Source organism: Triticum dicoccoides, chromosome 5B (assembly GCF_002162155.2).
Source record: "Triticum dicoccoides isolate Atlit2015 ecotype Zavitan chromosome 5B, WEW_v2.0, whole genome shotgun sequence".
Classification (NCBI taxonomy): Eukaryota; Viridiplantae; Streptophyta; class Magnoliopsida; order Poales; family Poaceae; genus Triticum; species Triticum dicoccoides.
In genome coordinates, this window is record NC_041389.1 from 207,544,255 (window position 1) to 207,560,488 (window position 16,234).

Genomic DNA, 16,234 nt, shown 5'->3' on the forward strand with positions numbered 1-16,234 from the left:
ATAGATTTTGCATCACCGCATCCGATTTTGCACATCTAGATTTTGCTCAGATTCTGCATTGATATGATCATAGCAATGTGCATGATTACATTGTCAATGTGCATTTGTCTATTGCTCGCTAGACGCTGCACGCGCACACGACAGAAGGAGAGGGAGAGAGCGCGCGAGAGAGATCCAGAGAGAGCGCGAGCTGGACGGAAGCACAGCAGGCAGGGTGGCACGAGAACAGGCAAGGCAGAAGAGAACCGTCGGATGGGAGGTTGATGCACGGCAACGCGCGTGTCCGTAAGAAAAACAGCCAGACGGAGATAAGGTTTGGGCCAGCCCACCCAGCTACAATCTCCCTCGCTCGCTGCCCACCAAGCTCAGCTCGCCTCTCCTCCCTGCCCTACCACGCCGGCGTCGCCAAGCCACCCCCGCCGCCCCCATGCTCCACCCAGTGCACCGCCTCCCTGCCACCCCTTCCCGCCCGGCCGTCCACCCGCACGTCTCCCCCGCGCCGCCCTCCCTTCGTCTCCGACGAGTGGCCGGGACGAGGCCGACGACGCCTGTGGTATGCTGCTCCGGTTTCGTGGGTTCGCTGCCTGTAGCGAATCAGGGGAGCGAATTCGAACCTCGATCCAGATCGATCTATGGGGGTCGGGGTTCCGTGGCCATCGATCCGAGATTCATGGCATCGAAAAATAGGTATGTTCGTATAGTTCCATAGCTTTTAGTGCCAGGGACTTTCATGATGAAATATGTGGTCAATCTGTACCATTGTCGTACTTGCAGTTTGTGTTCTAACCTCCCAATTGTTATCACTTCCTGTCATCAACTCATTTTTTATCAAAGATTAGCAGTAGCCAGGTTCGTCAGCTGAACAATTAAGGATGTGCTAGTAACGTTTAACCGACACGTACGATAGGATACACATGGTTGGCTCGGCAAACTAGATTAATTTTACTATTTGTGTGTTCGTGCAGTACCAGAGGCAGAGGTAAACACCTAGCATCACCTAGTGCTAGCTTAAATCATGCACCATCACCAAGATTTCGCCATCGGAGGGGTTCACGGTTTATCGTTCGAGCTGAATCAGTGAGCTATTTCTTTTCATTCTGCATCGCTGATGTTATTGTCTGTAAGTACTTGATGTCCTGATGGATTTTGATCAACTTCCAATTGACAGGATTTCTATTCCGTACTGGGCGTGTCGAGAAATGCTAGTAAATCTGAAATCAAGAGTGGTGAGTGCCCTTTATTTAGCAGCTCATGCTCTGAATTTATTGACTTGATGCTATTTACTCCCTCTGTCCCATAATATAAGATGTTATTACATCCAATATACTCACATATTAGATGTAATAGCATCTTATATTATGACTGAGACTGAGGGAGTAGTTTTTTTTTTACGTATTATGTAGTTTGTTACCAGATTTTGTTTCCATCCAGTTTAAACCTTCTTAGTCGTCCTGTTGTTCGTCATATAAATTCTTGGGAAAATGATTAGATTCAACCGGTTGATTTCTATGCACTCGTCAACCGCGTCCATCACCTGCCACGTGCCCATGTGGATGTGGCCCAGCACGTCTTCCATCCTATCCTCTCAAAGAGACGTTGCGAGCCATCCATACCTATCTTCTGGTATACTTCTCGCGTCTCTCTCCTCCCTCTTGGCTCTCTTGTTCTCCACTGTTTGTGAGCTTGCTGCCGACAACCGCAACTGGTGTACCACCGCCGCAGCATGGACCTGCTGCAAGCGCCACCCACCTGCTCCGAACAGACCGCCACCATGCCGCTGGAACTGCTGCAAGCCGGCGAGGGGATGTGCAAGGCCAGCCCGCTGCAAGAGCCGACACGCACTGGTGCAAAACGCAACTGCCGGTGCTGCAGGGCCACGGGCGCCGATGCTGCAGATGGGTGTGCCAGTGCTGACAACAGACCGCCCGTCGCACGACGTGCCGCAACGGGGGCTGACGGTGCTCCATCTGTGGCTCAAGGGAGCAGCCGGTGCTCTAGCCAGGGGAGCTCGTCAGTTTATGCAACACCACCCTTTGCTACAAGGAGTAGCTGATGGACCATTGCCGAGGCCGGGCAGTGCTGCGACAGAGCTGCAATGGAGCATCGTCTTGGGGGCGTTAGTTTTGCGACGGAGCATCGCCGGGGGCTGGGGCGGTGCTGCGATGGAGCTGCAATGGAGCATCGTCGGTGGTCATCGGTGCTGATGGAGCATCGCCGGGGCCGGTGCTGCTTGCTATTGAGCTGCAATGGAGCGTCGCCGTTGCTGCGACAGGAACATCACGGGGACCACCCGGTGCTGCCATGGAGCTGCAATGGAGCGTCGGCGAGGGGCCTCCAGTGCTGCCACAGAGCATACCCGGCGCTACAATGGAGCAGTAATGGAGCGTCACCTGGCTATCGGTGCTTCCATGGAGCATGGCCGCTGCTGCTATGGCAAAGCTGCTATGAAGTGACAACCGATGCTCCGACGAACAGGGGCAGCGCTGTACTGCCTGCTAGGGCTGTTTGTGCGAAGGCTACCAGCAGTAGTTGTGGCGACCGGGGTGGAATGCGGTACTGCATAGCATATTCTAGGAGTCCGGTGAGGCGTGTGTTGCCTGAGAGGACAATCCAGTGGCTGTGAAGCATTGCATCGGACGGCGCACAAGGCGGCTGATCCCCGCACGGGATCAGCCGGATGATTCCTAGCACCCACCAAATTCTTGTGATGATCAGATATGCAAACTTTTCATAGTCGATTTCCAACCTCCAATTCTAATTCTCTTTTAGTCATACAATGTACATGTGAAATAAAAGAAAAATGTTTCGTTTTATCCGGATGATTTCTTCCTCACTTAAACCGACTCCTGTGTGCGACACGTGTCCCCTGTCAGGCCACCCACCGCTCCATCCAACCTTATCTCCTGGCAATCCTTCTTCGCTCGCTTTCTCTCTTTCCCCCTTTCTTCCTAGTTCGTCACTGGCAGAGCAGAGGCCGTCAAATCCATGGCGAGCACCACTAACCACCACAGCTGGGAACCGGGAGGGACCGTCGCCGACGCTGCATGATGCTACTCTGCCGCATCGGCAACCCTGCTGCTGCAATCCCGCCATGGCCGCGGCCGCCATTGATGCAAGCAGGAGAGGATCACACCGTCAACACCCACACATGATCATCTCTGTTTGGCAGCATCGGGCGAGCAACGCGTCACGGCATCCGCCGGTGCTGCCGCGTGGTGTCGTTGCTATGAGCTGATCGAAGCATCCGTCGACCTGTCGCTGTTGCATCGCTGCATCCGCCGTCGCCGTCGCACGCTTTGTCGCAGCACCCATCGGCGCCGCCGCGTGCTGTTGTTGCTGTCTTTGCATCGAAGCATCCGTCGGCGCAGCCGTGTGCTGTTGTGTGCTGTTGTTGCTGCATCGATACATCCACCGGCGCCGTCGCACGTCGTTGCAGCATCCGCCGGCGGCCGGTGCTGCCATGGAGCTCGCCAGGTGCGTTGCTGCAGTGGAGCATCGCCGGGGCCACTGGAGCTGCAATGAAGCGCCGTGGCGTCGTCGAAAGCTCCGCCGAGTTGCAATGAAGCGTCGCCGGAGCTGCAATGAATCGTCGCCGGAGCTGCATTGAAGCACCGCAGAGGGCATTGAAGGTTCGTCATGGTTGTATTGAAGCGGCGTGGACGCTGCAATGGAGCGCCGCCGGGTGCCGTCGGTGCTGCGCCGTGCTGTCATGGGAGCCGAGCTGTTGCGTGGTGCTGCCATGGGAGCTGGTGCGTGGTGCTGGCTTGGGGCTGCAGATCGTGTGACTGGGAGATTCTGAATCGGACGGTTCTAGGAGCAGTTTAAGTCTGCCTAAAATCACACCCGACTGATTTGTAGCAGCCGACGAAATAAAATCAGTACTGCATTAAGATATGTATCATTGGTAAATGGTAAACTAATATCCTGCACCATTAGCATGTAATTGAATCATTAGCCTTTGGTGCAAAGTATGCCATGATCTTTATGCCATTTTGTTTGGACTCAAATGAATGCCATGAGTTTATGATGTTGTTATGTCACTTTCATCAACTCATTAGCTGATTCTTTCACTTGTTTAGTATTCGTTTTAATGGAAATATGAGGTTGGTATGCAATACTGTTGACAGACCTGTAGTTTATTTTTTGTGTTGGTTCTAAGAATATATGTCCTGTTCCAGCCTATCGGAAACTTGCTCGGAGCTATCACCCTGACGTGAACAAGTAAGTTGGGTAATCATTACCTTGTTGCTTTTCAGCTCCTTATAACACTTCTTGTATTCTTCTTATTTTCTCTTAGCTCTCTTACTGCTTGACCTTGTGCTCTTCTCATCTTTGTAGATATCTCTTGATTCTTATTTGTTTGTGCACTAGCCATCTTTGCATCTAGCTTGATCAAAGAGCATGAGAGTTAGTTCTTATGTGTCTTTTGTTTTTGTTTTAGAGAGCCTGGCGCTGAACAAAAGTTTAAGGATATCAGCAATGCTTATGAGGTTAGGCCAGTTGGTCTTACCCAGTTCTATCCATTCTTTCTTCATTCTAGCAGTGCACATTTCTTCCAGCTAACATAAAGATGATTGCTGTTGAAGGTTTTGTCTGATGATGAGAAGCGAGCGATCTATGATAAATATGGAGAAGCTGGTCTGAAGGGTTCTGGCATGGGAACGGGAGTAAGTGTTCCTTAATAGTGTTCTCCAGTTCACAAGTTTGATCAAGAGTACCTTTTGTATTTTTAACTTCTGAACTTAGAATAATATGAACATTTTGGCTTGCAGGATTACTCAAACCCATTTGATCTCTTTGAGTCACTATTCGAAGGATTTGGTGGAATGGGTGGAATGGGCGGGGGCCGTGCTGCTCGTAACAGGCCAATGCAGGGTGATGACGAGAGCTACAATCTGGTTCTCAACTTCAAGGAAGCGGTGTTTGGTGTAGAGAAAGAGATTGAGATAACTAGGCTGGAAGGCTGTAATACTTGCGACGGAAGTGGCGCCAAGCCTGGCACCAAGCCAACCACGTGTAAAACTTGTGGTGGTCAGGGCCAGGTGGTCTCCTCCACAAGAACACCACTTGGAATATTCCAGCAGGTATCCACATGCAATACTTGCGGTGGCACTGGTGAATTCTCCACCCCATGCAAAACCTGTGGGGGCGATGGCCGTGTGCGCAAGACAAAGAGGATCAGTCTGAAGGTTCCCGCAGGAGTGGATTCTGGAAGCAGGTTGAGGGTCCGTTCTGAGGGTAATGCTGGTCGGAGAGGAGGCCCGCCAGGAGACCTTTATGTCTTTATTGATGTTCTCTCGGATTCAGTTCTTAAGCGAGATGGGACAAACATTCTCTACACATGCAAGGTTTCTTACATCGATGCAATTCTTGGGACAACTGTCAAGGTCCCCACTGTTGATGGGGTGGTTGACCTGAAGATCCCCTCGGGGACCCAGCCGGGTACAACTCTGGTGATGTCCAAGAAAGGTGTTCCACTTCTTGGTAAATCAAATGCTCGCGGAGACCAGCTGGTGCGTGTCCAGGTTGAGATTCCAAAGCGTCTAAGCAGCGATGAGAGAAAGCTGATCGAAGAGCTTGCAAACCTCAACAAGGCCGAGCCAGCAAACAGTAGGAGATGATAACTGAATCAGGCTTGGTTGGTTTGGTGCTTGTGCGATAGGCAATTTTGATGCAAATTGCAGCGACAAAGTGACAGTTGGAGTTGTTACTGCAGGAACTCTGCTCATTCTGCACGCAGTGTCATGGTGGAAAACTGTTGAGAGATAAAGCCATGTCTGTATCTTCAGTTTAAGCTTACAGAAAGGTAGGTCACCGCAAATCACCAAATGGATGGTGAACTTTTTGCAATAGCCTGTCGTATGCTTTAGCCAAGCTTATTAGCCTATTTTTGATGATATATGATTCTTGCATCTTTGAAAATATTAGGGGCATTATTACTGCGCAAAGGTTTTCAATATTTGTTGTAGAAGTGCTGCAACATTTTATGAGCATTTTGTAAGCTGTAACACGAACATGTGGCATTTTGGTGGCACTGCGGATTCGGATTCCATTAAGTAGTCCTTTGCAGCTATTACAATCTACTACCTCCGTCCTGGTTTATTGGTCCCATTGTATTTTGTGCTAAATTTTGATCATAGACTTAATTAATAAAATGTTCATACATGTCACCAAAAATTATATCATTGAAAAGTATGTTCAAATACAAATCTAACGATATAACTTTTGTTGGCATGCACTACCACTTTGTTAGTTATATTTTGGTCAAAATTTGGCACAAATTACATAGGGGCCGATAAACCAGGACAATAGGGACCGATAAACCAGGACAGACGTAGTATATATTGCCATCTAGGTGAACTTCGGGACATATCAATTTTTTTTAGGGTAAAAACCTGTATAAATTAAACACGAGCATTGTCTTTCCTGATACAAGCTACAAGGAACACAGGAACATAGTTAATCCATAAACATCTACGTCTAACTGGATTAGCCAGCTTTGTGCAAAGATGCGCGAGCTCATTTGCTTCTCTTGGTAAACTGAAGTTGGAAGTGTTCAATGTTAGCAGTAAGCTTCGGAACTTCATGGAGTGTCGCTGCAATCTCTGATTGATCATATGATTTTGTTTCCCACATATTCACTATCTGCAAAGCATCAGATTCAATAGTAATTTTGCATAGGCCGAGGCCACAAGCCAACTGCACCCCATCTTTGATCGCCAAAGCCTCCAGTGCCATTACACTGGATGCTGCATCATACCAGGCTTGCGCTCTAATAAGTTTTCCATGATGATCTCGAACTCCAAGTCCTGTGCCCCCTGTTTCTTAGCATCTGAGAACATTGCATCAACATTTATTTTCATGAAACTAACCTGAGGTGGTTTCCATTGTGGTTTACTGATAGAGGCAAAGGTGTCCCGTCTTTCGATGAGATGATGGATATCGCTTTGGTGGAAGTCGACTTTGACGATCCGACTACGAACGTGCGAGGACGTCGCGCCTTAGCAATCGCTAAACCAACTCCGAGAGGTTATTGACCACGCCGGAGCACGATCAACCTGACCACGAGGGTCTGTTTCCTGCGAGCAAACGAAGAACAAGCAAGAAACTGAGATTGCAATCTGGATATTGCGAATATAAGATGAAAGCTTTATTGATCAAGGTGGGGTTCTGTGACGCCTTTGTCTGGTCGTTGAACACAAACGAAATACGCGAAGTTGCAGCTATGGCGAACTTTTAATCTAAACAAAACCCAAATTCTAAACGATGCCCTAAGGGCTGTATATATGGAGGAAGAGGGGGGAATTTCGTGGCCCTTGGTGGAGGGGTCCGAAATCAACCCTATCTCTTGTTTCCCCACACATACGGACTCTAAAAATAGCCTATACTTATGTATTTCGAAATTACATGGGCCTGGCCCAATAATAAGGTGACGCAGCACCTAAAATAGCGTCGGGACGAAATTTATGAAGTGGCATCTTGTATATTTCGTCCAAGGCTTCATGCACCCATTATGGTGGCTTCAAAGTCCTGAAATCATCACTTGTAACTCCGTTCTTGTTCCCCTTGCGCATGCCATCATCTCCATGCTTGTTCTTGCTCCAATGTTCATCCTTCTCCAAGCTAGGCCCTTCATTTGTAAGCAAAACAAATGTATCCAATTTAGGCAGCATCATATTCTCATGAACATTAGAATCATTACCAAGAGACGAAAGTACCTGGTAATTTAGTTGGCGTGCACGAGCTCTAGTAATTGGTCCAGTATGTATAGCAGCAGGGGCTGTGTGTGTAACAATTGTATTGATGTCCTCATCATCCTCCCCTTCTTGAAATGAAGTCGTCCTCGACGGAAGTTCATCTTCCTCACCCAAATAAGGCTTCAAATCTGCAATGTTAAAAGTGGGACTAACCCCAAAATCTGCAGGCAGCTCAAGTTTATATGCATTATCATTTATTTTCTCTAACACCTTAAAGGGACCATCAGCACGTGGCATTAACTTTGATTTGCGCAAATCAGGAAATCTATCCTTACGCAAATGTAACCAAACAAGATCTCTAGGTGCAAACACAACATGTTTTCTACCCTTATCTCCAGCAAGTTTATATTTAGCATTCATGCGCTCAATGTTTTCCTTAGTTAACTCATGCATTTTTAAAATCAATTCAGCACGTTGTTTAGCATCAAAATTAACCTTCTCCGGAGATGGAAGAGGCAACAAATCAATAGGTGCACGAGGTAGGAAACCATACACAACTTCAAAAGGGCACATCTTAGTAGTAGAATGTAATGAACGATTATAAGCAAATTCAATATGAGGCAAGCATTCCTCCCACATTTTCTTATTATTCTTCAAAACAACCCTAAGCATAGTAGACAGCGTTCTATTGACTACTTCAGTTTGTCCATCAGTTTGGGGGTGACAAGTAGTACTAAAAAGCAGTTTAGTCCCCAACTTAGCCCATAAACATCTCCAAAAGTGGCTAAGAAATTTAGTATCACGATCTGAAACAATAGTATTTGGCACACCGTGCAAGCGAATAATTTCACGAAAGAACAAATCAGCAACATTAACAGCATCATCACTTTTATGACATGGTATAAAGTGTGCCATTTTCGAGAATCTATCCACGACAACAAATATGCTATCCCTCCCCTTCTTTGTTCGAGGTAAACCTAAAACAAAGTCCATAGATATATCCTCCCAAGGAACACTAGGTACAGGCAAAGGCATATATAAACCATGAGGATTGAGTCGTGACTTAGCTTTTTGACATGTAGTGCAGCGAGCAATAAAACGCTCAACATCCCGTCTCATCTTTGGCCAAAAGAAATGTGTAGCAAGTACGTCCTCCGTCTTCTTCACGCCAAAGTGTCCCATTAATCCTCCTCCATGCGCCTCCTGCAACAACAAAAGACGAACGGAGCTAGCTGGAATGCATAGCTTGTTAGCACGAAACACAAATCCATCGTTAACGACAAACTTGTTCCACATTCTTCCTTCTTTGCAATTCTGCATTACATCTTTAAAATCAGCATCATGCACATATTGATCTTTGATGGTCTCCAAACCAAATATTTTGAAGTCAAGTTGTGAAAGCATAGTATAGCAACGAGACAATGCATCAGCAATAACATTTTCTTTTCCCTTCTTGTGTTTAATGACATAAGGGAAAGTCTCAATGAATTCAACCCATTTAGCATGTCTACGATTCAGTTTAGCTTGACTTTTAATATGTTTCAAAGATTCATGATCCGAATGTATAACAAATTCTTTGGGCCATAAATAATGTTGCCATGTTTCTAAAGTCCGAACAAGAGCATATAATTCTTTATCATAAGTAGAATAATTCAGACTAGGCCCACTCAATTTTTTCAGAAAAGTATGCAACAGGTTTGCCATCTTGTAATAACACACCTCCTAATCCAATTCCACTAGCATCACATTCAAGCTCAAAAGTCTTATTAAAATCAGGAAGTTGGAGTAAAGGAGCATGTGTCAACTTATCTTTCAATACCGTGAAGGCTTCTTCCTGTGCGGTACCCCAAACAAAAGGCACATCCTTCTTTGTAAGCTCGTTGAGAGGTGCAGCAATGGTGCTGAAATCTCTCACAAAACGCCTATAGAATCCAGCGAGGCCAAGAAAACTCCTCACTTGTGTGACCGTTTTGGGCTGCGGCCAACTCTCAATAGCTTCAATCTTGGCTTTATCAACTTCAATTCCCTGTGGAGTAACAACATAGCCAAGAAAAGATACTCGGTCGGTGCAAAAGGTGCACTTCCCAAGGTTACCAAATTTCTTTTGGCCAAAGGTGAAGAAGACGGAGGATGTACTTGCTACACATTTCTTTTGGCCAAAGATGAGACGGGATGTTGAGCGTTTTATTGCTCGATGCACTACATGTCAAAAAGCTAAGTCACGACTCAATCCTCATGGTTTATATATGCCTTTGCCTGTACCTAGTGTTCCTTCGGAGGATATATCTATGGACTTTGTTTTAGGTTTACCTCGAACAAAGAAGGGGAGGGATAGCATATTTGTTGTCGTGGATAGATTCTCGAAAATGGCACACTTTATACCATGTCATAAAAGCGATGATGCTGTTAATGTTGCTGATTTGTTCTTTCGTGAAATTATTCGCTTGCATGGTGTGCCAAATACTATTGTTTCAGATCGTGATACTAAATTTCTTAGCCACTTTTGGAGATGTTTATGGGCTAAGTTGGGGACTAAACTGCTTTTTAGTACTACTTGTCACCCCGAAACTGATGGACAAACTGAAGTAGTCAATAGAACGTTGTCTACTATGCTTAGGGCTGTTTTGAAGAATAATAAGAAAATGTGGGAGGAATGCTTGCCTCATATTGAATTTGCTTATAATCGTTCATTGCATTCTACTACTAAGATGTGCCCTTTTGAAGTTGTGTATGGTTTCCTACCTCGTGCACCTATTGATTTGTTGCCTCTTCCATCTTCGGAGAAGGTTAATTTTGATGCTAAACAACGTGCTGAATTGATTTTAAAAATGCATGAGTTAACTAAGGAAAACATTGAGCGCATGAATGCTAAATATAAACTTGCTGGAGATAAGGGTAGAAAACATGTTGTGTTTGCACCTGGAGATCTTGTTTGGTTACATTTGCGTAAGGATAGATTTCCTGATTTGCGCAAATCAAAGTTAATGCCACGTGCTGATGGTCCCTTTATGGTGTTAGAGAAAATAAATGATAATGCATATAAACTTGAGCTGCCTGCAGATTTTGGGGTTAGTCCCACTTTTAACATTGCAGATTTGAAGCCTTATTTGGGTGAGGAAGATGAACTTCCGTCGAGGACGACTTCATTTCAAGAAGGGGAGGATGATGAGGACATCAATACAATTGTTACACCCACAGCCCCTGCTGCTATACATATTGGACCAATTACTAGAGCTCGTGCACGCCAACTAAATTACCAGGTACTTTTGTTTCTTGGTAATGATTCTAATGTTCATGAGAATATGATGCTGCCTAAATTGGATACATTTGTTTTGCTTACAAATGAAGGGCCTAGCTTGGAGAAGGATGAACATTGGAGCAAGAACAAGCATGGAGATGATGGCATGCGCAAGGGGAACAAGAACGGAGTTACAAGTGATGATTTCAGGACTTTGAAGCCACCATAATGGGTGCATGAAGCCTTGGACGAAATATACAAGATGCCACTTCATAAATTACGTCCCGAGGCTATTTTAGGTGCTGCGTCACCTTATTATTGGGCCAGGCCCATGTAATTTCGAAATACATAAGTATAGGCTATTTTTAGAGTCCGTATGTGTGGGGAAACAAGAGATAGGGTTGATTTCGGACCCCTCCACCAAGGGCCACGAAATTCCCCCCTCTTCCTCCATATATACAGCCCTTAGGGCATCGTTTAGACTTTGGGTTTTGTTTAGATTAAAAGTTCGCCATAGCTGCAACTTCGCGTACTTCGTTTGTGTTCAACGACCAGACAAAGGCGTCACAGAACCCCACCTTGATCAATAAAGCTTTCATCTTATATTCGCAATATCTAGATTGCAATCTCAGTTTCTTGCTTGTTCTTCGTTTGCTCGCAGGAAACAGACCCTCGTGGTCAGGTTGATCATGCTCCGGCGTGGTCAATAACCTCTCGGAGTTGGTTTAGCGATTGCTAAGGCGCGACGTCCTCGCACGTTCGTAGTCGGATCGTCAAAGTCGACTTCCACCAAAGCGATATCCATCATCTCATCGAAAGACGGGACACCTTTGCCTCTATCATTCTTCCTTCTTTACAATTCTGCATTACATCTTTAAAATCAGCATCATGCACATATTGATCTTTGATGGTCTCTAAACCAAATATTTTGAAGTCAAGTTGTGAAAGCATAGTATAGCGACGAGACAATGCATCAGCAATAACATTTTCTTTTTCCTTCTTGTGTTTAATGACATAAGGGAAAGTCTCAATGAATTCAACCCATTTAGCATGTCTACGATTCAGTTTAGCTTGACTTTTAATATGTTTCAAAGATTCATGATCAGAATGTATAACAAATTCTTTGGGCCATAAATAATGTTGCCATGTTTCTAAAGTCCGAACAAGAGCATATAATTCTTTATCATAAGTAGAATAATTCAGACTAGGCCCACTCAATTTTTCAGAAAAGTATGCAACAGGTTTGCCATCTTGTAATAACACACCTCCTAATCCAATTCCACTAGCATCACATTCAAGCTCAAAAGTCTTATTAAAATCAGGAAGTTGGAGTAAAGGAGCATGTGTCAACTTATCTTTCAATACCGTGAAGGCTTCTTCCTGTGCGGTACCCCAAAGAAAAGGCACATCTTTCTTTGTAAGCTCATTGAGAGGTGCAGCAATGGTGCTGAAATCTCTCACAAAAAGCCTATAGAATCCAGCGAGGCCAAGAAAACTCCTCACTTGTGTGACCATTTTGGGTTGCGGCCAACTCTCAATAGCTTCAATCTTGGCTTTATCAACTTCAATTCCCTGTGGAGTAACAACATAGCCAAGAAAAGATACTCGGTCGGTGCAAAAGGTGCACTTCCCAAGGTTACCAAACAAACGTGCATCACGTAGAGCAATAAAAACAGCACGTAAATGTTCCAAATGTTCTTCCAAAGATCTGCTATAAATCAATATGTCATCAAAGTAAACTACCACAAATCGTCCAATGAAAGCACGTAAAACTTCGTTCATTAATCTCATGAAAGTACTAGGTGCATTAGTTAACCCAAAAGGCATGACTAACCACTCATATAATCCAAACTTAGTTTTGAATGCTGTTTTCCATTCATCTCCCAATTTCATACGAATTTGATGGTATCCACTACGTAAATCAACTTTGGAGAATATTGTAGAGCCACTCAATTCATCAAGCATATCATCTAGCCTAGGAATAGGATGACGATAACGAATAGTAATATTATTAATGCCTCTACAATCAACACACATACGTGATGTACCATCCTTTTTCGGCACTAGAATAATAGGAATAGCACAAGGACTAAGGGATTCGCGTATATAACCTTTGTCGAGAAGCTCTTGTACTTGATGCATAATCTCCTTCGTCTCCTCTGGATTGGTACGGTATGGTGCACGGTTTGGCAGTGAAGCACCGGGAATTAAGTCAATCTGATGCTCAATCCCTCGAATAGGCGGTAATCCCCGTGGCACGTCTTGTGGAAAGACGTCAGCGAACTCCTGCAAAATGTTAGTGACAGCAGGAGGCAAAGAGGAAGGCACGTCCTCGAATGAAAATAATGCCTCTTTGCACACAAAAGCATAGCAAACAGATTTGCTGAAATCTAGCTCATCAATATCAGATTTGGTGGCAAATAAACATGCACTTTTCAATTTAATTTCAGAAGCAACACTAGATGGTTTATTATTAGGCTTCATTTGTTGCTCAAATTCTTTTGCCACAATCTGATTTTCACTCTTATTCGTCTCCTGTTTTGCTTTATTAGCTCTATTAATATCATCTTTCAAAATGGAATCAGGAGTCATAGGAAGCAAAGTAATATTTTTATCCTGATGAACAAGAGTATAGTGATTGTTTCTACCATGGTGTACAGAATTTTTATCAAATTGCCATGGTCTACCAAGTAATAAGGAACATGCTTGCATAGGTACCACATCACAATCAACATAATCAGCATATGTAGATATACTAAAATGCACACGAACAGTACGTGTTACCTTAACCTTGCCACTGTTGTTGAACCATTGGATGTAGTAAGGATGTGGATGTGGTCTTGTGGTGCGAGAAAGCTTCTCGACCATCTCCATGCTAGCCAAGTTGTTGCAGCTCCCTCCGTCTATGATGACGCGCACAGAACGTTCCTTCACGACTCCCTTGGTATGGAACAAATTGTGCCTCTGATTTTGCTCAGCTTGTGTGATCTGCACACTCAAAACACGTTGAGCAACTAAACATTCATACCTGTCAGCGTCTTCAGGAGCCATGTATTGCGTCTCATTATCAGAATCATCTCCACCATGTTCTTCACGTGTAATAAGAGCCAAAGTCTCCTCATCATAGTCACTAGCGAACTCATATCCACCATCTGCGGTAGCAATCATCACACGCGGAGATTTGCATTCTCTCGCATAATGACCTCCTCCCTTACAACAACGACAAATAATATCACTTGTGTGCCCTGTTGATGCTATGGAAGAAGAAGAACGTTGTGTAGGCCCCGCAGGAGCCCTCTTGGCAGATAATGGTGGTTGTGCCTGTTTTCTTGTATCACGGCTGGAGGTGGCACCTGATGGAGGTGTTGGTGCAGTTGAAGTAGAAGATGCACGTGGTGTCCATGATGAAGGTCGGCCTGCAGAAAAGTTAGTTCGCCCCAATGCTTGTCGATCCTGCACTTCACGTTCAGCTTTACAAGCAAGATGGAATAAACGAGTGATATTAGTATACTCCTTATAGTCTAGAATGGTCTGAATCTCTCTATTTAATCCACCCAGAAAACGTGCAACCATAGCTTCATTCTCCTCAACAATACCACATCTAATCATGCCAGTTTGTAATTCCTGATAATATTCTTCTACAGAATTTTTTCCTTGTCTTAAACGCTGCAATTTTTGAAGCAATTCACGTTGATAATATGGTGGAACCCAACGCGTATGCATAGCAGTTTTCAAAGCAGCCCAAGTAGTTGGAATAGGATATAATCTACAATGTTCAGACCACCATACACATGCAAAACTAGTGAAAGCACAAACAGCAGCAGCAACTCGTCTCTACTCAGGATATTGTAAACATGTAAATCGTTGTTCAGTTTCTAACTCCCAAGTAAGATATATATCAGGAACATATCTACCCTCAAATGGTGGAATATTCAATTTCAGTTTAGGAATATGGACATCATCTCGTACCTGAGGTGGTGGTGCAGGCCTACCATTACGAATATATACCTGAGGTCGACCTGCTGGTGGTGGTGCTGGTGGCTGCTCGTAGATCTGATTTTGATCAACCTCATCCTCATAATCGCCCGCATACTCATCATCCTCCTGGGTACCAGCAACAGCAGTAGCAGGAGCCACAGAAGTATCAACAGCAGCACCAACAGTTTGCCCAAACGCAAGAGGAACACGGCTCGCTCGGCGAAGGTCTATTTCGCGACGTGGAGGTAGTCGTTGTTGTTGTTGTTGGAGAGGTGCGTTAGGTGCAGCGGGTGGTGGTGGTGGAAGACGCGCGAGCAATTCATTAAATCTGTTATCGAGCTTTGTTTCGAACGTCTTCTCAAGGCCAGTGATCTTCTCCATGGCCTCTTCAAAATTGTTCAGCACATCTTGCACCTGTTCAGTCATCATTTGCTGAAACTTATCACGAAGCTCCTTGTTCGATAAATTCTCCCAGTCAATCTCGTCGGCTTGTGATCCTGGCATGGTTAGCAGCAATAGAAACACACAAGAATATGATCCTACAGACTACGAACAAGTGGTGGTGGTGGGTGTCACAAATCCGTCAAGCAAAACTCAAATTCTTACCAGTTCTTACCCAGCAACAGGCGGTGATCGGCAACCGTTGTAGTCAAAACTCTCAAAGCTTGGATAGAGCGATTACCAGGGAGAGTCAAACGCACGACGTAGATGTATGTGGAGCTGGGAAGGCTTATACTATGGTAGCAAAAAGGGTCAGCAATAATCAATTCAGAGATGCAAAGTTGAATAAACGCTCAACGACGATACTGTGCTGGTCCTAGGCTAGACTGTGCTAGAGACGCGAGCCTAGAACACCAACAAAATCACGGCGCGGCACGTAAACAAGGGAAAAGCACACTCTGAATTTTTTTTTCGCTCTTTTTTTTGCGTTCTTTTTTTTTTGCGCTGCTTTTTTTTGCGAAAAATCACTATAATGGCGAGTATCTCAAAACTCTTCCTAGCTCAAACTGACAGGATGGGCACGAAATTTTTCGACCAAATTTTTTTTTTCGATTGCCCGGACCCAAAAACTGGAAACGGGTCAAAAAAAACTTCCTATAATGGCACATGTCTCAAAACACTCAGAAACACCTAAAAATAGGATAGCCAGAAATTTTTTCGAAAAATGCGTTTTCGAAAAATTTTGGGCCTAAACGGAGCGTGGCTACCCGACTCTTTTTTTTTTCCGAAACCTACTCCGGCAAGGAAACACGAATCGGAATCTAGATGGATCCCGAAAACAAACCTAATAAGCAAGGAACTCGGATTGGTGGTGGATATA

The 16,234-nt window shown here is 44.9% G+C and overlaps 1 protein-coding gene across 1 annotated transcript; it reads left to right on the forward strand.

Annotated features, from left to right (window-relative positions):
• Positions 1-301: 301 nt before the first annotated feature.
• Positions 302-6,075, forward strand: LOC119308091 (chaperone protein dnaJ A7A, chloroplastic-like). The gene is made up of 7 exons (XM_037584204.1): positions 302-687; positions 966-1,077; positions 1,169-1,226; positions 4,179-4,221; positions 4,442-4,490; positions 4,587-4,667; positions 4,773-6,075. The coding sequence occupies exons 1-7, from the start codon at positions 428-430 to the stop codon at positions 5,619-5,621; spliced, it is 1,452 nt and encodes a 483-aa protein (XP_037440101.1). The 5' UTR covers positions 302-427; the 3' UTR covers positions 5,622-6,075.
• The last annotated feature ends 10,159 nt before the right edge of the window (positions 6,076-16,234 follow it).

Coding starts and splice junctions, on each gene's coding strand:
- LOC119308091 (XM_037584204.1), top strand. CDS start 428: ATGCTCCACCCAGTGCACCGCCTCCCTGCCACCCCTTCCCGCCCGGCC. Junction 688..965: donor TTCATGGCATCGAAAAATAG/GTATGTTCGTAT, acceptor GTGTTCGTGCAG/TACCAGAGGCAGAGGTAAAC. Junction 1,227..4,178: donor TAAATCTGAAATCAAGAGTG/GTGAGTGCCCTT, acceptor GTCCTGTTCCAG/CCTATCGGAAACTTGCTCGG.